Source organism: Melospiza melodia, chromosome Z (genome assembly GCF_035770615.1).
Source record: "Melospiza melodia melodia isolate bMelMel2 chromosome Z, bMelMel2.pri, whole genome shotgun sequence".
NCBI classification, from domain to species: Eukaryota; Metazoa; Chordata; class Aves; order Passeriformes; family Passerellidae; genus Melospiza; species Melospiza melodia.
The window spans coordinates 11,937,443-11,960,198 of record NC_086226.1 but is presented as its reverse complement, the minus strand read 5'-3'; the positions used below and the strand labels follow the sequence as shown (position 1 = coordinate 11,960,198).

Genomic DNA, 22,756 nt, shown 5'->3' with positions numbered 1-22,756 from the left:
ATTTTCTGTGACTTTACATTTATTGAAACTTCACAAAAAATTGAAGATATTTGTTTTGCTTTAGCATAACCTGTCTGTGGCAGGTATTTATTGTATCTTACAAGGAGGTCCAAAACAGTAAGCAATTATACAAATTAATCATCACAGAATCATCCCATTATTGGGATGTTGTCTGTTTTGTCACCTGATAGTGAACAGCTGTAAAATAGCCTAGACATTTTTGCTAAGATTTCTGTTAAGGTTATTGGCATTGTTAACTTTGTTCATGTGTGTATTCAGCTCCAGCAGATCAACTTCATGAGTTTAATGCAGTTAGTGCAGTCGTCCTTTACCAATGTGCCAAATGTGCAACAAGTATTGCAGCAGGATCGGTTGGTTCAGCTGGCAGGGAGCCAGTCTGCACACACTGCTGAAAGCAATTCTTCTCCGAAAACACAAGTGCCCACTCAAGAAGAAAAGGGAAAAATTGGTCAAGAGAGCTCTGTTTTTCAGCCAAGGAAGAGTGTAGAAGATGAAAGCAAAAATGATCGAATAAAAGTAGGTATATCAAAGCATGGTTTATGAAGACTGTTCAGTATATCTGGTATGTTAGCTGTCCTGTTGAGTTAGGAAATGTGTCAGTAGTGATTGGTGTAGACAGAACTATTTTTGTCTGTATTTAGTGCATGGTTGATATGTAAGTACTGGTTTGTTTGCTTTTCTCATTTAGAATCATCTGGATAAGAGTGCCTCTTTGACATTATTTGAAACCAACAGCAAGGCAACAGGATTAATGTCACTATCCCAAGATTTGCATTCTTCAGTGCCTACTAAACCACTTCATCTCCTAGCTCCTTCCTCAGGCATCCAAAAAAAAGTGAAGCTTATCCCTGTTGAAAAAAAAAATAATTACTCAAATGGATTTCCTTTGCTTAAGCTGGAATCAAGTTGTCATATCAAACCAGCATTTTTACATCCAACAGAAATGTCATCAGCATTTGCCAGGCCACCCACAGTACCACGAGTAGCATGGAGTTCATCAGATTCCTTATGGGACCATCAGTCATCATATGCCCCAAGAAAGAGTAAGGCAGAGGAGGATTTCCACAGGAGTAGATACAACCCTGAGATTTCAAGACAAAAGCATGAGGAAAAGGAGAGATGGGCAGAACCAGTGAGTGAGGGTCCTCCCAAATATCTGAATTCAGAGCACTGTGAAGGACAGCAAGAAAATTCACCTCAGTCACAGATCCCTGAAAATGTGAATCTGTTCAAAGCACCAAGCACTCAGAACCTGGCTGCTATTCCACTATTGCATTTGCAACTTGACCCAGTTCCTAGAGTTCCACCAGCTGTAAGGCAGCCAATCACTACTACTTTAATATCTGTTAAACCTGCAGCAAAGGATGCTGACTCCAGAGAAACACAGTGGGATGCAGGAATGTCACTACTTCAGATTAATTTACCTCAGAAAAAGAAGGTACTGGATTTTAATAATATATTTTTCTAAGTTGCAATGTTTTGTCAGTTTTATGGTTTCTTAGTCATCACAAGTAATTTCATCTTTACAGACTTTGAATTTGAAATTGTTCAGCACAGATGCCAGGAGGGTTCTAGAACTAAGTGTACCTGCTTATTGACATGTCAATATGAGGCAGACTGCAAGCCTGAAAGTGTTTATAGCTACATTAAATTGAGTCTACATTCCATAGTTCATCAATGTTCAGCCCACTAGTAATGAATGAGAAGAATTTGCTATCTAAAATACCGGACAATATTTATATGGTAAAAAATAGGGGTTTTTCATAGAGAGATTGTAATAGAATTACTTACAGAAACAGAATGTGGTGAAAAATCCTGTTTTGCAGGGCAGAAATGGAATGGTAAAAGACTTGGTAAGAAAATATTACAGATGCTGAATACCTGATGTTTTGAAAAATGTTATTTCTTACAGACTTACATGCTTGCATATTCCAGTTGAGAAGAATGGAAATGCTTTCCCTTGAAAGGTGCTTCTTCAGTCCTTGTCTGCATTGGATGGTTCCTAACTTCCTACATAAGAAATGCAAATATTAGTGAAATATGTTCTGTGGAGAAAATTAATACTTTTTTATTTTCAGAAAATAGTTTACACATGTACATATTGGCAGAAGTTCTCCAATATTAATACTCAATTTCCATATTCTTTACAAAATGTTACAGGAGTTTTGTTTGTGTAACTGAAATCCAAACTTGACTGGCTTTCTTCATCCAATCTGACTGGAGTTCCCATCTCCATTTTCTGTCTTTCTCTCTTTCTGAACCCTCTTAGGCACCAAATCTCATCCCACTTCAAGATCTCATTGCATTTGAGCAATGCCACAAGCATCATTCTGTGCCCAGTAGTTCCTTTGGACAAGACCAAACGAAACCCATCCAGCTACTAAGAACTGATGTTGAACCATTTGAACTTAGAGATGTGCAGAACAAAAGAAAAAGGCAAGCCAGATTTTTAAAGTGGAACTTCATTTTGACAGACCAACTGGTGACTTGTACCTTCTAGCTTTGGCATCAGAGGGAGTGTATTCTCTCAGCAGAGAATAAAATAACAAATGTTAGTAAAGATACAGCAGAAGTGTATCATTAGAATGTGAGGAGTTCTTGCTCTTAGGAGATTGATAGGAAGAAGATTCAAGAGGAAAGAGGAATTTTTCTTTCCACTATCTGTGTTTTGAAGTCTTGTTGTCTTCTGAATGTTTGCTATACACTCTTAATGAAGTGCTCATTCCTTGCACAGTGAATATTACACAGCACTGCTGTCTGGGCTGCATATTGTCACTGTCATCTTCAAGAAAGAAAGAATTATATGGTCTTTCAATATAATTAAATATGTGGACTGTTTCTAATAGAGACAGTGATTAACAAAATTCCTACTGATCCTTTGTTGTTGATGTTTTTTTTGTTAGGCATGTTATTTATAACTTACAAAATTTGATCTATTTGATGTTAATTGATTTCACAAAAAATGAAACAGTCATTTAAGCTGCTTACATATCTTTGCTCAGTTCTTATAGAATGCTGACAGAATGTTCTGGAATAGAATACTTGGTTTCTTTCAGTTATGTAATTTTGGAGCAGAGGCTCAAGACGAGTTTTTCACTATTGAAGTGAAAACTTGCTACACAAGTAACTGCAGATAAAGTTTAGAATACATTTTAATAGTATCTATAGAAGTGCTTAAAGCTGTAGTTGCTGTCATATAATCTACTTGTCACATATTAAAGAAGAAGCTGTAGTTGCTCTTTTGTAATCTATTTGTCACCTAGTAATTAGAAAATTACTGCTGTGTAATTGAAGTTTGCTTCCTTTAGATTCCTTATGGGCATTTTGTGTAGTAATTATCAATTATACACAAGATATAGCTGTGAAGTATTATGAGGTTTGTTATATTTAATAGTAGCCTATAAGACAATTCATAGATTTTAGTGTAATTGCTGGTATTTCTATCGGTTCTTACAACATTTTCAAGTAGTTTTCAAGCAGGCAGAAATTGTGATTTGAACTGATCTATATGCAGCAGATATTGATTTTTTCCAATCTTTATTTCAGTGTTTATTTCTTAATAGTAATCTTTCCTAGAAAACAACGATAGGTATTGTAATTATTTCAGAGCACTTACTCTTTACCTGTCATTAATATGTTGACAGTAAAAAGAGGCGTAGTAAGAAGCAACTGAAAGAGAAGGAGGAAAAGAAGAAACCAAGTGTGTCCTTCTGTCCAGATGCCTCCATCATCAGTATTAGTGACACAGCAGTGCCTACTGAATCAGACACTGGGGTATAGAATTACGTATTTTTCTTAGCTGTTATCTTTTCCATTCACGTATTAGCAGAAAATAAAGGAGAAAAATAAAAATCAAACAATAATACACTTCTCTTCCAGGCTCCAGCCTACAAGCAGTATGCATATTTTTGATTCATATACTTGCATTTTCTCTAAACTAGAGACCGATTTTTATAAAAGATTCCAGGATTGCTGGGTTTTTTTCTGGAATGTGAACTTGTTTTGATAGGATATAAGTCTGCATGTACATTTGTAGTAAATACCTATAAAAATGTTAAAAATGAAAAAAAAATTCCTAGTAGTGACAAAGTGACCCAGGCAGGTGACCCAGGCATTATTCTTTCCATGTAGGCCTGGATGTATGACAATACAAGAGTAAGGATGTGCAGCATTGGAATCTCAGTTTTGTCTCAGTCCAGACTCTGAAAAAAGAAAGCCTTGATCAAGCTAGGTTTTGATTAGGCCTTTTTGATATCTTTTTCTCTGAGACTTAACGGCAGCACAGCAGCTGGAGTTAAGCAGGTCCTCACCAAACCTGGAGATGTTCAGGGTTCAGCAGGGGTAGGATAGACTCAAAGAGGAATAAGGAATTTATGTTACTGCATGTCACCCTTAGGTACCTAAGAGAATGTTACATAGTCAGTAAATTCCACTAAGTTGGAATAGATCAGAGGAATTAAAACAGGCGTTGAGTAAGTGACTGTTATTTCTTTTTTTTTCCCAAATCATTACTCATGTGAGGTATATTGGATAGTTAACATCACCAAGAAAGCCTTTACTCTGCACTGGAACTAATTTTTAAAGAGAATTCTTTTTTTTTGCTTATATTAGGATCGCAAACCAAAATTGACATCTTACGTTCAAGATGGTTTTTTCATGTCAATGGGCAAGTACAAGTCTTTTTAATGTTTTGAGTACTTAAAAAAATCATGGAACATTAGTGTGTTAGAATTCACAGTAAAACTCTACAATAATCTCCATGTTAAAAACTAGGATAATGTGCTTTGTGGTCAGTAGAGCTTTCTGTCTTATGGGATCTTTCCCCAGACCATTCAGGATGTACAGCAGCTGTCCAGATCCAGAATTTTTGGGAGACACTCGTTTTTTTGGGGATTGGTATGAAGAGAGGTGCAGGCAAATTTAAAATCTTGTGCAAATTATCTGAAGAGTCAGAATAGTTTTCACAAAAATTTTAGAAGTATTTTAATTTTTCTTCAAAATGAGTGACAATCTTGTATTTATGTTTATAAACAATAGAGTTAATGAAATAATACTAGTATGTCAAGGTAATTACCTGTGGTTGACAGTGACTTCTGGTCATGTGATTAATCAAAATAATTCTGTAAACATTTCCAATCCTAAATTTTTAATGTATTTTAAAAATATATTATTCCAACATTATTTGCCTGCATATTCTAATTACATAAAATTTAGGTCTCTTGTAAAAGAAACTTAATACATGCAGTGTTTCTAGCCTGCCATATGAAGACCAGGCCTGTGGAAAGATTTCCTTCTTTGTATAATATGTTAATTCATGACAATATTCAGTTCTGTCACAGGACAAAATGCAGTTCATTCTCTGAAATTTGACCTTAAATGCAAACTTTGTAGAAACAACAATAGAGAAATGAAGACATACATATCATAAATATTCCTCCCCTCCTTTTAGAATGTGAAACAGACTGTTACTGTTCAGCATATTAAAATATTTAATTTAAATTCACATATCTAAACTGAATCTTGGTTGTAATTCAGTGTAACATTGTGTCAGTTGTTTATTCACATAAAATTGGTAGCATGAACTTTTCTTGGAGTAATTTTTGAGGTATGCTTAGAGACAAGTGAAAATTATCTGTCATAAATACAAGTAAGAAAATGTTGGAGCCCATAGTTATGAGTTAGTATAATTGCTTTCAAATATGTCAATTTTTTTAATCAGTAATAGACACCTATTTTGTATTATCACATTTTAGATGCAATGGATAAAGAAAGTATTACCTCAGCAGATCTACATTATTTGGCTTCTCTTGGAAAAAAGCCAGCAGAAACTCAAGATGCAAGTACAAATACTTGTCCCGGTAAGTGCTACACAGGTAATCTACAGAAACCAGCTGTTTCTGGTGTTGATCTTGATTAGTTGTGCTATTTGATCAGTTTTCAAAATGCAGCAAGTTTGTAAAGAGAAAGCAGGTTTTTGTGCAGTTTTCTTGTTTCTAAAAGAATTAAACTAGAAAAAAACGGAATATAAATTATAAAGCAGTAGTTAAAATAATTATAATTAAAAATATTACTGACACAATTATGTAAGAGTCTCTTCATGCTTTCTGTAAGTCAGTTCTGCTGAAACTTTTTCTGAAAGCTTGTTTTAATTTAACTTGACTTTATCTAACATTTTAGACATTGTTTCTGAAACATTTTAGACAATGTTTCACACTTGACTGAAATTGCTTCCTTTCCTCTTCCCCTACTTTTCTTTGTGAACTGGCAAATCAGAAAGGTACACTCAGATAATGCCATTGGTGTCTTTTCTTTATGTAAACTCATACATTCTGGTCTCTTTTTTTTTCCAATCAAGAGCTCAAATCACATCAGGATCATGGAATCAGTGGTGGAATTGAGGTTTCCACAGTTCAAGAAAACGAGCTGGTTACATCTGTTCCTGTATCAGGTGTGGCTGCAATCTTTCTCCACTTCATTTGTTGTTTGGGAAGTCTATAAAAGTGTTCTAACATGGGTTTTCTACCTGAGACAGCTTAATGCAGGGTGCGAATAACATGCTCATTTATCTGACTTTCTGAAACCCAATCCTCATTTTGTGGATTTTAGCTTGATTTTAGTACCCATTTAATCTTTAGATTTATTGTAATGTAGACCAAATGAATTGATCAGTGAGATGTTATAACAGATCACATGAAATTGAGCTGCAGTGGCATTGTTTCATCAATAAATTACATAGATTTCAGTACCCAACTATTTTCCTGTGGTAGCAAGAGAGCATACTAATTTTTCCATTATTGTGAAATTCAACAATGTTTTTTTTATTTGAAGATAATTTTACTACATCCCATGACTCATTTGCAGATAGTTTTATTAGAGGTTTCTATCTGAGTAATCTAATTTCTTTGGATTAAGTGCAGATGCAGATTTTTTTTTTACCTAAGTAGGAGGGACTTAGATATTAATAGCAATCTAGATGGCAGCTTAGTCAAAGCTTTTCTTATCTTCTAGAGAATGCAGAGCTGTTTCTTAATAGTCTGAAGTTTTTGTGGCTTTTTCTGTAAATATAATACTGACTATTATTATTTCCTTGTAGAATCATCCAGTTCCTCTGAGATACTACTGCCAGACATGTATTTAAACCCGAGTTTCCCCACTGAGGTGAAGGAGAAACCTTTACCATCCCTTCTGTCAGATGCACCTGATTTGGTTAGTGATCTAGTGTTCATGTGGCTTAAATGCATTTTAAGTATACTGTTTGTCTTCATGAATTTGGGTTCTTTGTGTCTGCATGAGTCAGTTGTGTGGTGTGGTAGGGAAGATTGTATTTAATTTGTTCCCAAAACAAAAAAGCCTTTCATCTACAAATGTCAAGAGGTAAACACAGGAAATGGTGAACAATGCACTATAAGCAGCTCATTCAAAACGCATACTGTATAATTCTTCATTATCTTGTTGTTTAGCATAAACAGGAATATATCAGTGTGATTGACATTGAAGACAGTGACATCCTTAGCAATTTGCCCATGAAACCTGAGTCTGCAGAAGAGATAGCTGCTGAACAGCAGAATGAGAAGCTTGAAATTCCATCTACTGCAAAACTTCATCACACAGCAGCTTCTGTTACTAATGCAGTTCCACCAGTTCCACCTGGAGCTCTTCAGAAGCAAGGTAAACCATTTCAGTTTTAAATCCAAGAAAAAGCAATACTCTTTTGTTGTAATACTCCCACAGAAAATCTGCAGCCTTTTCCCAATTAACCTCATGTTTTTTTTAGTCTTAAACATCAACATTGATACATATAACTTCTTTTGTACTGATTCTTGCCTTCTAAAACACTCTATTAAGTGTGGCACATTTATGCCTTACAATTATGTGCAGTATTTGGGTGCTTGTGGCTTTTTAACGAAACTGGTGTATTCTTTTTTTAAAAATTTTATTTTAAGATGATCAGCAGAAGAATGTGTCAAACAAATTGCAAAAGGCAGATAAGTCAGATTCTGCTACAGATATTGTAACTTGGAACATAGCACATGAAGATGGAGGAGCTCTTCCTTCTTCAGGGCTTCCACTCAAACTAATTGAAAAAGAATACTTTTCCACAAAGCAGAAGGAAATGGATATGCAATTACGTGTACTAGAGAACATAGTAGAAAATATGGAGCAGGATTTCAGAAACAGCAAAATGGTAAGTGCTAATTGTTGGTATTTGAACAGTTTATATTTTCAGCTAAAGACAAAACTTCCATTTTGGAACAATGTGTTCTCAAATCTGCTTAGTATCTTTTGAAAGATATTGAGAATAATATCTGTCTATCTATCTGTCTGTCTGTCTGTCTGTCTATCTATCTATCTATCCATAATATTTGTAACATTATATATAATATCAAAATATTATCTATATTATAATACAAATTTTATATATATGTATATACAGTGTTCTTTCATATTTAGTGCTGAATCTGTTGGGTGACATGGTTGCTTACAATGGATCAAATGTTGGCCAGAATGGTGATGTTATTAATGAATGGGCAAAACATACTTAATTTCTGTGTAACTGAGTTCAGGCTGAGCAGGAGACCTTTTTTGGCAAAGACTTCTGCAGCTTTACCTCTGCAAAATATTCTGTGACTATTTCTGGAACCTGATCCAATTTGTTTAATAAAATACTTGCATTTTTGCCATCTTTATAAATCCTGGAATATGTAATTAAAATAAAATTGGGCTGTGATGGATTTTTTAGGTCTCTTCTAACTCATGGTATTCTATGATTCACAGAAATGTAAAGACCTCATTGTGTCACTTACACACAGTTATTACACTCAGGTGAATTATTTAATCACTTACATTCTTCATCAAGGTTGTTACTTAAGTCAGATTTTTTTAAAGGCCTGTAGGAAAAAAAAATCTTGATATATCCTGTATTTGTTTCAGCATTTCATAGCACCTGGGTTTTAAAACTTCTGGGTATCTAGACAAATCCTAAAGAAAAACCCTTTTTTTGGTCTTTTTTTAAAGTTCATACTTGTTGGTCATTCCTATTATAACAATTTCTCATGTATTAAGTATCAGTTTTGAGATTTGTTCTTTTTGAGACTAATGGTCAGTAAAATGTCTCGCTCTAGCTTAGTTTTAGTTTTCATTTTCTAGTTTGAAACTTCAGACTTATGAAGATGTTGGAAGTCTTTTAATATCTGTGGGTTTTAGATAAAATATATATTGGAGAACTTCAGCTACTTTAAGCATAATGTGATTGGTTGAAGTAAAACTGTTCAAACAAATAATAGTTTATATGTATTTTTCTCAGAGTAAGTATCCAGAAGATTGTAATTCTTACATGAAATTAATCTACTTGAGCTACTTTGATTCCTGAACATTTTTGTTTGTTTTCAGTCAGAACACTGCGTTAAAATTCAGAAGTTCAGAAGATTCTGACAAGAAAAATATATTTAAAGTAGACTTTGCATAAGTATGTGTGGTGTAAGTCTCAGAAATACCTTGAAGGAAGTATCATTACCTAGTTTTTTGGTTTCACTTACAGTTAGTGAAGCTGATAGAGGATTTTGAAGTGGCTGCTGATTCAGACCTTGGTGCTCATCCTGCAGTCTCTGAAGCTGCTGGAGTCATTGGTGCTGGTATGTGTCCAGTTAACAGAAGGATAATAAATTTACCATGGAATATGCATATTTAATAACTTTTAGTTACCGCAGACATTTACTGCAATCCCTAAAGGTGTTACTGAAATATAAATTAAAAATACCAGAGAAAGAAATAAAATGAAAGGTAGGCAGTCTACCTCGTTTTATTAAAATCTTACATCAGCTTAACATTTTACTAGAGCAGAGGTATTGAATGATTTATTGTTTATCTAACAAATAACTATGTAGTACCTACTTATAGCTACTGGGCTGTGCCAAGAACATTGTCTAATCCACTTATGGAGTTAATGCAAAGCCAAGTGGTGGAATCAAATCATGGCTATATCTGTGATCATACGTAAGACGATATTTAGGATGTCCTTTAGACTCATCCAGAGCAACTCCTGGTCCAGTAATTTTCGTTGTGTATGCAGGACTGGTTCACAGAGCACAGCCCAGGAGGTGCCCTTCTGTGGGGAGGCACAGAAGATCCAGGTCCAGGCTGGTGTAGGTGACAGATAAATTAAAATGCCACTAACCAAGATATACGATAGTTTCTGCATTTTGAGGATTCGCCATTGGTCTGCACTAAGTACAATTTTGGTTTTTTCCATAGAATCAGAAGATCATTTGATGGGCATGATTTTTGAAGATGTTATAGATGATCAAAAGGAGAGCTTAAACTTGAAATATCCTATGCCCAGTTCTACTACAGTGGATGCACACTCTTCTGCTTCTTCAGCCTTGGCTTCTAAGTTTCCCAGTGGCCTGAAGTCACCTTCTGGTATAAACTTTATTGTATATTTTTCCTCTTTGCATCTTTTAAAAATAAGTAAACCTTTTCTTTATGCTGTAGCACTTCCTCATGGCTGTTACACAATGTTACATAATGCGAATGAGCTCATTAAATTCAGGCATGAGTCTTTCTAGATTGCATTATTCAGAATGGCTTCATTGCTGTGTGATAATGAGTTTGTTATATGACATAACAGCTTCACTAAGTTTTGAAAACAGTTCAGTACTGAATCATACTTGCACTCAAATTCACTGTTATTGAAAGAAAATAGTCAGCATTGGGTCTGTTTCTGAAACCCATCACTGTGCTGATTTGTACTTATTCACCTAAGTGAATATAAATGACTATGATATCACAGAACACTTAAAGCTTCCTCCAAAAGCTGTCTTGATCATCTCTGTCATCTACCTGTGTCTAGAGAGGTGATCACTCTATTAAATCCAGCCTACATTGGCAAAATCAATGGGTTTATTTCTCTGTACAGTAACTACTGTCTGTGTCTTAAAACATCATTTTATGAAGTCTAGTCATTTTGAAAACTGAGAGTAAAATGATTTTGGCAATTATGAAGACTACAGTAGCATTAAAAGGAGGACAAAAAATCATTCTGCAAGCAGCCTGTTGCCTGAGGTTAAAAATGCAGTTGTATTGTTTTCTCTGTGTATTGCCTGCATTTCTTGCAGTCAGGCTCCCAAAAGTGGTATGTGCTTTGTACATGTGAATGTGCATTTGATAGCCACATTTACAGCAGTCTGTCTTAAAAGGTTTTAAAACATGGTTCCTGTGTCTGTATACAGTACTAGTGAATCTCAAATAGTACACACACACAGTTAAGTTTTGAAAAGAGCAATAGAGTTTTCTAAGTATAAACTTGTTATTTCCAAGCTAAGAAAACTATAGGTGATACTAAGTTACAACTATAATTTTTTGAGATGGAGAGATTAGTTTAGGAGAGGAAGCAGTGCTCTTCCTTCCAAGACAACCATACTGCTCTTCAGTTGCATCTTCTGAATTCCAAGCTTCTTCTGAGTACCTGGATTTCTCAAGTAAGTGCCAATCATTAGTTTTCCAAGAAACACTATATAATTAATTGGAACAGACTATTTCCAGTTAGTTGGTCATGGCAGAAGACTGTGAACAGTGACAATATCTTCCAGCAAAACTACCTGCAAAAGCCAGGAGCTGTTAATTAATGCTCTCTGGAGCCTCTGTGCTCACCTGGCAGTCAATGATGCATTGTTTCACAGGCTTTTAAGCTTATGTACCATATTAATTTATTTTTAATGTCAACTGTCAAATATCAATTGTTGTTGACATGTTTCTATATTTTATCCTACGGGCTGTTTAACATACATATGATTAGTGTGTGTAAAAGTGCAGGGGTATTATTAACAAGGATTGTTTCTGTTTCAGGTTCTCACATATGCAGAGATCTGTGTCCTGGGTATGTATTTTGAGACTGGTGTTATTGACAGTTTACCAAAAAGGTGACTGACGGGGTGGAACCATCACTTTATAAAAATTGAATAATTTATTTTCAACCTGAATAAAATCCCTTTTGTTAGCTAATTTCAGGCATTTATTCTGACTTTGGTGGTGCCTGTTAGATTTGCTTCACGCAAAAGCTCTAGAAGCATTCAGAGTTCTTTACTAATTAAAGGTATTGGAGCTGTTAATGTAGATGGTGCTCTTGTCTGTGTGCATTTGTTATTTCTCCTATTTGTAAACCACTTTTTCAGCAAAATACATGCAGCTGCTGTGGGTAGCTTTCCATGAGGGCCAGCTATCATCAGAAGGTTTTTAAAGTCTTACTGTGTGAAAAGTATAAAGCAACAGATGGAAGATTTCAAAACTGGGAAGAGCCTATGCATAAAATAAAATGGTCTGACATATATATTTTCACTTTTAGCTACTGTTAGTCTTCTGTATCCAGTAGAAAAGATTAGCTGGTTTCCTTTCTTCCTGGTCATTCTGCTCCATTACCCATCTTTATTGCTTTGCTTGAAGCATAGCTGTAAACTGAATGGTTTATCCTATTTTTCTGGTATTTTAAGTGGAACTAGTTGTTGTGAATGAAGTAGATTAGGAAGTGAGTATATAAGGTGGAGTATGGGTGTAAGGCAAAACTTTAGCAGACACTGATGCCTAGCAGTCCTAAATTATGAGATTTGTTTTTTACTGGGACCAACTGATTGAAAGAGAGGAAAGAATTTGAGAGAATGTAGGTGAAGCTGTGCTCTCACTGACACTGATTCTTGCTCAGAAGGTCATTGAGATTTGGATACCACTGAAACTGGTAGCACCTCATAACCTTATCTCCTCATGGGCAGCAATACAAACCCTGTGGTGCTCCTGCCTGCCAGGCTCAGCCTCCTGTGGGCCAGCCATGTTCACACACCACAGCAGAGCTCAAGTATTTCAGCTGGGGATTGTCCCTCTGTTGGGACAATCAGGTCTTGCTCCTTCTGTCCTCATCAAAGCTCACTCAAGTGTACTAACCCAGTGGAGATGTGGGGAAAGAATATTCAGTCCAAAGGCTCTATGTAAAACAACCTGGATATTGTTGTTTTAAGTATGAAAGAAAGGGGTTTAGCTTGTTGTTTTTACAGGAATGTTCTACTTTAATTTAGTAACAGGTGTTTTTCCTACCTAACATCAAGCTCTTTAGAAGATCTGCAAATTACTGGTCCAAGTGATGTTACTGATGTGGTGAATGATCGTGTGCTAGAAAGTGACACCTCTCTGCTGGAGCTGGGCTTTGCAAGAACACAGGCTAAGAAAACCTTTAGGTAATACCATGGCTGGTTTTTGTTGTGTATTGCTTCAATCATTTTAACACTGGTTATTCGTGTGGTCCACACCCTGTAAACAATGGGAGCAAGTATGTGGTTTGGTGTTAATGGGACTGGTATTAGAGCTTGTAATTGCCACAAATCTACTGGTCATTATTGTCAAATGTACTTATTGTTTTCTAGTATTCTGGTTTTGAAATTCTCTCCTTCTTATTTGCTTGTTCCTTCTTCTGCTAGGTATAGGCTGGAGCACTGGTTTTATACAACTGGTTTTATAGAGGAGATTCAGTTCAGACCTTCAGGTCTTTTAAAGCAGTTCTGAAAGACAGAACAGATATTTCCTGCCAGTGGCACAGCAGCTTCAGAAACTTTGAGCCCCAGATTCCAGCTTGTCATGTTCCTCTCCCTGCTGGAGATTTCTACACCTTCCTGACTGTCAGTTATAAAATCAGCTGTGCTCTTTCCTGAGAGAAGTCATAATGACAGCTGTTTCCTACTGCAGTTTGTGATATCAATTGCTGACAAGACAGAAATATGCAGCTGTTCAAGTCACTGGTCTGCTGCATTAGTGACACAGTTCCCACCAGTTTAAGCTCTAGTTCTATTACCTGAATGTAGCTGACAAGTAAAAGAATAGTTTTAGGAAATGTCTTGGAAATTACTTGTTTACCAGGATTTTATGTAAAAGTTTGCAAAAGAAAATTTCCCCTCTTGTTCATTACTTATGCTTCCAGCTGTGTCAGGATTTTAAAGGGTTTTCAATGTTTTTTGTTATGTCATGTAGTTGCCATTGTTTGTAATTTACAGGATGTGCTAGATTATTTCCTGTTCACATCTGCCCTCAGGGTCCTTGATTCTGCTTCTGGGCATTCTCAAAGAACAGAAAAGGAAAGGAAAGAGATCCAAACATGGATGAAAAGAAAGCAAAAGGAAAGAATGAAAGAATACTTGAAGAAACTAGATGAACAAAGACAGAAAGAACATCATCCATTCAACCTGAGAAAGAATGTGGTAAGAATAACAGGTGTATTGAAGAGTAACTGTTACTTATTATACAAGGGTTGATTATTCAGGTTAGATAATGTAAAGGCTGGGAGTGGTGGGGGGTTTTTTTCCTATTGTGATGTAGGGTTTCTACATGTATGATTTTATTTTACTGGAAGCTGGTCACAGTTGTGTCAGGTAAGTAAATACACCAGCGTTCTCCAGAGGCTGCAGGGGTGACCACTGGCTGCAGGTGGCTGTTACAGAGTAATCCTCAACAGTGATGGATACAGCTGCAACATTCACTGATTGGAGATGAGAGTTTCCCAGGGAGTGATAGCTACAGCAGTTCTTAAGACATGTTCACACCTTGTTTCATCTTCCCACACGCCTCCCAGAGAATTTAAAAAGCGGCATTCATATGCCAGCATCCTTTACCAACATGGCAGGATACTGAGGGTAGTTGTCACTGCCTTTACCCACACAGGCGTGCATGCAGAAATCATAAGGGATCAGCAGAGGTGCTAGAATATGCCATATGTGTCAGGTATCTTACGATGTATTTTGTTGAAGGCTGATTTCAATGAACAGTCCACTCTCAGAATTTTTTTTTACATTTTAATTTAATTAATTTACATTTAATTAATTACATTAACTTTTTACATTTTAATGAAATACATTTAATTTTTGCGTTTTAATTTTTTTTTACATTTAATTTACATTTTTATTAGTAAAAATACATTTATGGCCTGATCTGGAAATTTTTCTGTGCTGGAAATAATAGAAAACTTAGGAAAAACCATACAAAAGTGGTTCAGAAGACATTTTCCAATTGGTGTTTCCTCTTAAAATATGCATTTACCATCTGGATGCCTTCAGGACCTGAAAAGACCCTGCTGAGTTACAGGAAGCTCTGGGATTACAGGAGATGAGACCTAACAACACCAAATATATTCCTACACTTTCTACTTGTTGAATTCAGGATGTGCTGTAAATTCTCGCTGGCTGAAACTCTACTTGTTTTAACTCCCAAGCAGCAAATATGTAACATGCACAAGTTCCCTGTGATTAAATAGTTCAATTATATTCACTTTCAGAAAGAGTAACAGATCTATGCGAAATAAAGTATTTCCCCTAAAAGATTAAACAATTGAACTGCAGTGTTCTTCTGCACATGTGTGGAGAGAAGTGATTTAAGAAAAATGGGTCCTCCTTCTCTCCCTTTCCTGTCAGCCCATTAATATACACTTGATGCTTTTGCTATGGGCTTTTCTCCTGAAATCATTAGTGGAGGATTTTCAGCTTTCAGTGGATGGTTTGGGTTTGGTCTGGATTGGTTTGGGCTTTTTTCTTAAATTAGAATTAAAGACTTCAAATTGTACTCTAGTGAACACAGGTCCAAGTGCAACCTTGTTCTGCTTTATATATCAGTTATTAGGAACACCACTGATTTTTAGGAAACTGGAGGTGAGGCCATTTGAAACTTTGAGCTTGACCATGAGGACATCTCCTTAGGAATGTTAATATTTTAAGCATGTGAGGTATGGAAGATGTGCAGGATTTTAGTATGTTTTTTGAGAATGGAAAGTTATAGGGACTATCTTACTTGAATTTCTTGGTTGGACCATATGCTTTCATATTTTCCTGGTTGGACCATATGCTTTCAGAGTTTCTTAAGCAGTAACTTTCAAGTCAAGTAAGTACATTTTGAGAGTGAGAGACTGGAATGCAACCACAGTACATAATTAATTAAAGATTTTTATACTTTCTTAAACAGCATCATTATCCTACTTCAAAGGATATTAGAGTCTTCCAGAAGAAGAAAGAAGAAAAAGACAAGTAAGTTGCTTTTAAAATCCTTATTTTTATATTAGTTTCCAAGTCCTGAGGAAGATGTAGAGATATGTAGAGATCGTTTTAACTCTATTGCTTATGAAACTTCAGATATTAATGAAATTTAACCAAAAGCATGAATAATCCACATTTTCTTTATCATTTAGGGAAATTCTGAACATTTTTATCCTTTGACTGTATTTGTTGCTTTCCAAATATCATTGTTTGTTTTCTTTCCCCAACATTAATTGTCTCAAACCCTTTGGTAAGAATTGTTCTAACTTTTTGCTAGTGATCTCTTAAAAGGCTTAGTATATTTTCTGTGAAATCTTGTAAAAAATGTTCTTCATGTAGCCTTACAGGACTCACAAGCCAGCTGCAGTGAAGTGAGTGACTGCATGAGGTAATGTGTAATATTATTTCTCTGCAGAGCCCTGCTGTCTGAGCATCACAGAATCAGAGTATCTGATGCACTTTCTCTGATGAATGAAATGTTATCTGAAACAGTGGCATCTCCAGCGAGTGATCACAGGGCCTTGTCCAGCACAAGATCAGCTCAAGCTTACAGAAGGAGGAAGGTGGCATCTAGTACAGGGTAACACTTTAAGCATTAAACCTGCTCTGTTCTACTGGTGTCTTTACTACCCTCCAAATTTTGTAGCAAGTTTAGACAGGAATAGCTTGAGAGAAAAGTCATATGCTGGTGGAATCAAAGATACAATTTGTCTGGATCAGAGACTCTCAAGTCCCTGCTCCAGGCTTGTTAAAACCAGTACTGCAAATCATGGAGGGAGCCTTAAAAATGCCTTTTGGAGCACTGAATAAGCCAACTCAGGAGCTGGGGCTGTAAGCAGTGTTCTAACCCATACTCACATCAGTTCCTTTACAGTAAGGGTGGTTAAACACTGGAACAGGCTGCCCAGGAAGGTGGTGGGGTCACCATCCCTTGGAGGTGTGACTGGACATGGAAATCAGGGCCAGGGTCTGGTTGACAGGCTTGTAATCCCATCAAAGGTTGTACTTGATCTTGGAGGTCCTCTGAAGCCTTAGTGATTCTATGAGTGCCACTGGACTATAACCAGCAGTATAGACCTGAAGAGCATCTAACAGCAAGCAAGAAGCAAATAAAAATTCTACTGTGCAAACTCTAGACTTGTTCTCTTTCTTAATTTTTCATTACTTAGGATTTTACTTGTTCTTACTTTCACACTTTGCTTATTGCCTTTTGGGGAGATGAGGGTATCTGAGTGTTATGAACTGATTAATTTACTCAGTTTGATGGCATTAATGCTACATGTGTATATATCTAATACAGGTGTATATTGCATTGTAGTTTTTCTTCCTATTTATATAATTTTTTGCTTTTTATAGGAGAGATATGGCGAGAACTTTAGGAGAACTTTGTACTTACAGGGTAATAGGGAGAACTTTGTACTTACAGGGTAATCCTGTCATTTAATATTTCTGCTTCTCTTTTTCACTACAGTAAAACTTCTCTTTTTGTTACAGTTCCAGCATATAACATTAAACTGAATGTAGTCAGTGCTGTGCAGAGCCTGCTGCGTGTGGCCAAGGGAAGTTTAAGTGCATCAGCCCAGCCAGAATCAGACATGCTAAGGAACAACATGCAGGAATCCACTTAGGAGTGGCAGGAGCTACCAACTAAAAAGTTTTGTTGGACCTAAGGTGGCTCTCTGTAAAGCCAGTTTGATGTGTGTTCACTGTGATTGCAGCAGTTGTGATTCTGGTGAGGCTTACTGACCCCACAAGCAGTGTGTGATGCTGGTCCTCAGCTCACCGGGCTGAATGTCATTTCTCTGGCTTTTATGCGTCTTCTGAATATGGCCTGTGAGGTCTGACCTGTGTGGAGGAAGGGTATATGGTACACAGTATCAAGTGTTTAAGCTTTGTTGTGTTGGTATTTTTGTCTCGTTGCAGAGGGCATCTGAACAGTCCTGTTCTGGCAGAAAGGAGCAGAACTGCTGCCAAACCTGGCTTTGGTCAAAAAGTTCAACCTTTCACCCCAGCTCTTGGTTTCACACGGTCCAGGGGTAAGATCAGAACTTTTTTAATGAAGGCACATACTGAAGAGGATCTTCAGGTGACTGCTGGATTTTTAGGAGGGATATCTGTGTAAAAAATCAGATTTATAAACCTGGATGTTTCCTGTCTTAAGGCTTTTGCAATTCTGCTGCTATTGTTTTGCTAAATGATGAGTTACCTTTTCTTATCACTTCTCTTTAAATCCAAGGTAGTTTAAATTGCCACAGCTAGAGTACCATGTAATCCAGGCAGCAAATTTGTAGATAAAAGTTTCTAACCATCTTTGAGTAAATTTGATCAGCATTTAAAAAAGAAAATGCTTACTTTCTCTTTACAGGAAATGCCTGTATGCTGCTTCAGAAAAGTACCTCCAGAAGAAGACTGAGAAATGCTACAAATGGTCCTGTTAAGCCCCGACACTGTAAGTTACACAGAACAATGACATAATGCTACATAATACAGGGGGGGAATAGGATGCAGATACAGCATTAGTTTAGAAGAATAAAATTCATTATTTTTTCCCACTTAAAAATAATTTTAATTAGAAACTTGTGAAATATTTTAACCACCTCTGTTTACCTTCTGAATAGTTTTTTGCCAGGTCACAGTTTTAAGATTACTGAAATAAGTGTGCTAGATTTTGGTGAACTGCTGAAACACATATTATGAAATCATGAGGGACAGAATCTTTTATCTTTCAATTCAAACCCACAGAGAGAAAGTTACTTGCAGACCAAGTCACAAGAATTCTGCCTCTCCCTTGCCCTTCTATGCTGCAGAATCTCTGAGCTCTTTGTAATAGGAATTGTCTTTGTTATCCCTCTGTACAGTATTAATCTAATATATAATTTTGTCATAATTCCATGTTAGCACAGAAAAATTTGACTAAGCTTAACAAAATAATCCCCTTTGGATTTTAGTGGTACTTTTCCCATGCTTGTCTTTGTAGGTCTGGATCCAAAAAAGATTGTTCCTAATCAAATTCTTTAACAGATAAAGTACTTGTTAACAGCAGCAGAATTTCTGATCAAAGAATGAGAAGTGAATCAGTCTGAGACTTAGGAAATACTGCGGCCTGATTATATTCTGCTGTACACCAGAATTATACTATTGGCATAATTTGGACAGTCAAAGGTCAATGCATTTGACTGGCAGTATAGGAAATTGAGAGAAGTAATGATAAGCAGAAAGACTCATTTCCTGAACTGCTTCTACTCATGTGGAAAATAATTTTTCTCCATTCCATATATTCACTTTTTAAACTCTATATTCAGGTCGATCTTTCTCTGATTTCCTGACACCTTCTTGTATCTGTTTTTCCAGTATATCACATCACTGCTAAGGGTTTCATCAAAGTTCCATGTCTTCTGAAGAGGCACAAATTCAGAATTTATTTAGTTTAGTCCTCTGCCAAATAAGGAAGCAATGTGCTTTCTGTGGGGGACGGCACCATCAGGATAGTCCTGTTCCACTTTGTGTTCTGCCCTGGGAAGGCAGTTCAGAGCAGGAGGCTGGAAGGAACCAGCAGCCTTTTCTCACCATAAACCCACATCAGTTCTAGGTAACAGAGCTTGCTGTTTTCACAAGGATTTACACACAGCTTTAGTTCCTAGAACCTGAAGCTTCTATTGTTGAAGGAGTTTCAAGAGATTGGGATGAAAAGTGCAAGAAGTATTACAGGGCTGTGGTTGGCATGTTTTCTCCTCAGCTGCTGAGTGCAGAGTCAGCAGAAGCTCAGCACAAAAGCCTCCTCGAGTTGCCACTGCAGTTCAGACAGAGAGTGTTGATCCTGACACTGATCGAGACGTGGTGAGTCCTTGGACTGTGCCTGATGAAATCCAAAGAATACTTCAAGATACTCATGACTCCATGTTTCAGGTAGAGTACCTACTTATTCTATAAACTATTTGATTCTTGCCACTTTACTCTTTGTTTACTTCTGCTTTATTTAAAATGGGGTTCTTTATTCAAAATATGTGGGTGAGATAGATACAGAGAGGCATAAATTGTGGGGCTTCAGGGGAACCATGTTATTTATTTTTTTTTTAGAATTGCAGTCATTCTTGTGAGCCTTGAAATTGAATGTTCTTTTTAACAACTGTAGAGGCACTGCCTGCCCAAGCAACAGACACCAGTGGGAGGGCATTAACAGGAAAACAGATTGCATTTGTTGCAGAATAATCAGACACATCACTGAATTTGGACATGTTTTAAAAGAGTGGGATAATTTCTGCTGTCCATGAATGAAGCACAATGTTCAGTTCATCCTCTCTTGCCCCAACAGGCCTCTGCAGTGCACACCATGAGCTTCTCTCCCCTGGGCAGCATCAGCACTGACAGTGCTTCTGAAAGCACAGGCAGCATCCTCAGCAAGCTGGACTGGAATGCAGTTGAGGCTATGATAGCAGATGTGGAAGACAAGTGAATAGTTCAAAGCCACTGTGCTCTTCCAAACAGTTGCTGGTGTTTGGGTTTTGTTTTTTAAAATTAGTAATTGTTCTACTTAAAATGGATTGAGGCCTGCATTGGTTTCCTTCTTAAGCAGCATGGAAACTCTCACTGTTTCCAGCCTTCCTAAATGAAGCTGAATTCCTCAAAATGTAGTTTTCCTTCCATATGTCTTCAGGTCAAGAAGAGCTAAATATAGTTGGTAAAGGCAGACCCACAGCCTTAAACTGGGGTCTGGGTCAGCTGCTTTATAAAGAAACATATATAAAATACACAAAATGTTCTTTTATTTTAAAAGCAGTGTACAACTGTTTTGTATTTAATATTTAACATACTATGAAGTTATTTTTATAACATAAGGGTTGTGATAAACTGGTTGAATAAAAGTGATTTTATTTGTTTCTGGTATAAGTGATTTACACATGTAGCACCATTAATTATTGCTGTGTACCTCTAGAACTGTATGTGTAAATGTGCACTACTGTCATACTTTAAACCCAGCCTGCAGTAGTTTTGAGAAATGTTTAGAAGAGTTTGAGTAATTGATAGAAAAAGGTACAAATAGTCAGAAATGAAAATGAAAAATAGACTTTTGTTAGGAAATTCAGGCAGCAGAGTGAGACACAAAGGGCAAGTACTTACTGGGGTAAAAACAATATCATTGTTCCTCCTGTTTAGAGCTCCTCCAGCAACCCCCAGGGGTTTGTGGAAAAATCTCCCCTGTGCTCAGTGACCATCAAGCAGTTGTGATGTCTTTTGCATCACCACAGATGCAGCTGTGGTGACTTTTTCCCAACAGCTGTAGTTTTTATTTTGTAGTGAAGAAAAACAAATTTTTCATGGAAGTCAAAGGTGTATTGATTTCCAGTGGTTAATTACTGTCACCCCAAACTGTAATAGTTAAAAACCCTAAAAATTTCATGTTTCCAAGTGAACATGCATCTTGGCAAGCATCAAAAAATAAAGTTCAGAGGGAGACTGTTACAGGATTACACACGTGCCAGGATAGAACTGACAGTTCCTGTAGGCTCAGGGGTCCAAACTGGCCATGATTTTTTTAGCAATCCTCAGAATCTGCATCAGCTTTTCTGACTGAGTTGACCAGAATGCAAAGCTCAGGATTGGGTTTGATCATCTTCAAGTGAAAGGGGCCAGTGCCTTTGAAGAGCCAGTCGAAGCATGAAACTGTGACTTTCCCTAAAGTGTAAGATTGTGTTTCTTTAGAGTGGCAGCAAACAAATCATCAGGAAGCACTTTCTGTTCCTGGTGGAAAAATGGTTTAGCCAAGTGTGGAAATCTCATTACGCCCACGACCATCTGTGAGAAAGAAGAGAAAGCAGTCAGTCCATTTCATTTTAACAGTGGTAAAGGAAATGCTTTCTTGATGTGGCTCCAGATCCACAGCATCACAAATCATTAACACAAGGGCGGGGAGGCTTCAAAGACCTCCCAGTCAGGATGTCAGCACTGAACTCGCACCCTGGGCAGGCAGAGCTGCTCCTGCAGAGCCACAGCAGTGAGAAAAAGCACTTGGGACACGGGAGAAGATCACCAAGAGTCACCTCTTAACCAAGCTCCTTCCATGGACTCAAATTCTTTTGCACTTTCTCTTCTACGATACCCCTTTTAGGGCTGAAGAGAAGGAAACTGTTTAGAAGGTCTTTTTCTTAGAGAAGCAGACAGTCATTTTAATTTAAAGAAATCTTGAAATAGACATTAAAAAACCCTTGAGAAGCTCTGCTGTCATAGAAGTTATGAGGATCAAGCAAATAAAAATCTGTTATGTCATTGCAACCTTTTATAAACAAATTTTCTCTAATGTCCGAGTAAGGGTAGTCTAAATACAGCTGGATATGTATTTATTAATCCAAATTGGTTTACAGTTTAATTGCTTCATTTTTCAGGGATGAAGTTTCTCTTGCAAAGCTGAAAGAAAAGTTAATGCTTATGTTCAAATTTGAACAAAAATTTTCCTCAAGCACCAAATTGCAGAACTTGAAACTTTGGAAAAGGAAAAAGTTGGTAAATTTTTTTCTTTATCCAGCCTGCCTCATTTCTGCCATTCCTTTGGGGTTTTTGGTTAGTTCTTGGTGGTTTTGTGATCACAGCCTCTCACCTGGCAGTGACTCACTCACCACCTTCAACAGAAAAAATATCTTCTCTATATTTAGCCTGAGTTGATCTTCTTTCTGTTTGATTCATTG

General features: G+C 36.8%; 1 protein-coding gene across 9 annotated transcripts in view; it reads left to right on the top strand.

Annotated features, from left to right (window-relative positions):
* CPLANE1 (ciliogenesis and planar polarity effector complex subunit 1) overlaps positions 1–22,346 on the top strand; it is a 60,906-nt gene extending 38,560 nt beyond the window's left edge. For 8 of the 9 annotated variants that reach the window (XM_063181317.1, XM_063181323.1, XM_063181325.1 and 5 more), the window contains 21 exons: positions 280–537; positions 710–1,459; positions 2,291–2,457; positions 3,666–3,795; positions 4,633–4,687; positions 5,775–5,879; positions 6,377–6,469; positions 7,115–7,227; positions 7,482–7,689; positions 7,965–8,206; positions 9,560–9,653; positions 10,273–10,440; positions 11,866–11,896; positions 13,083–13,241; positions 14,090–14,255; positions 16,006–16,067; positions 16,492–16,656; positions 18,000–18,112; positions 18,442–18,525; positions 19,813–19,982; positions 20,389–22,346. In XM_063181317.1, coding sequence (XP_063037387.1) covers positions 280–537; positions 710–1,459; positions 2,291–2,457; positions 3,666–3,795; positions 4,633–4,687; positions 5,775–5,879; positions 6,377–6,469; positions 7,115–7,227; positions 7,482–7,689; positions 7,965–8,206; positions 9,560–9,653; positions 10,273–10,440; positions 11,866–11,896; positions 13,083–13,241; positions 14,090–14,255; positions 16,006–16,067; positions 16,492–16,656; positions 18,000–18,112; positions 18,442–18,525; positions 19,813–19,982; positions 20,389–20,529 — 3,474 coding nt within the window. In that variant the 3' untranslated portion in view covers positions 20,530–22,346. The remainder of the gene's footprint in view (positions 1–279; positions 538–709; positions 1,460–2,290; positions 2,458–3,665; positions 3,796–4,632; positions 4,688–5,774; positions 5,880–6,376; positions 6,470–7,114; positions 7,228–7,481; positions 7,690–7,964; positions 8,207–9,559; positions 9,654–10,272; positions 10,441–11,865; positions 11,897–13,082; positions 13,242–14,089; positions 14,256–16,005; positions 16,068–16,491; positions 16,657–17,999; positions 18,113–18,441; positions 18,526–19,812; positions 19,983–20,388) is intronic. The other variant, XM_063181321.1, reaches the window with a different exon arrangement.
* Positions 22,347–22,756: the final 410 nt, after the last annotated feature.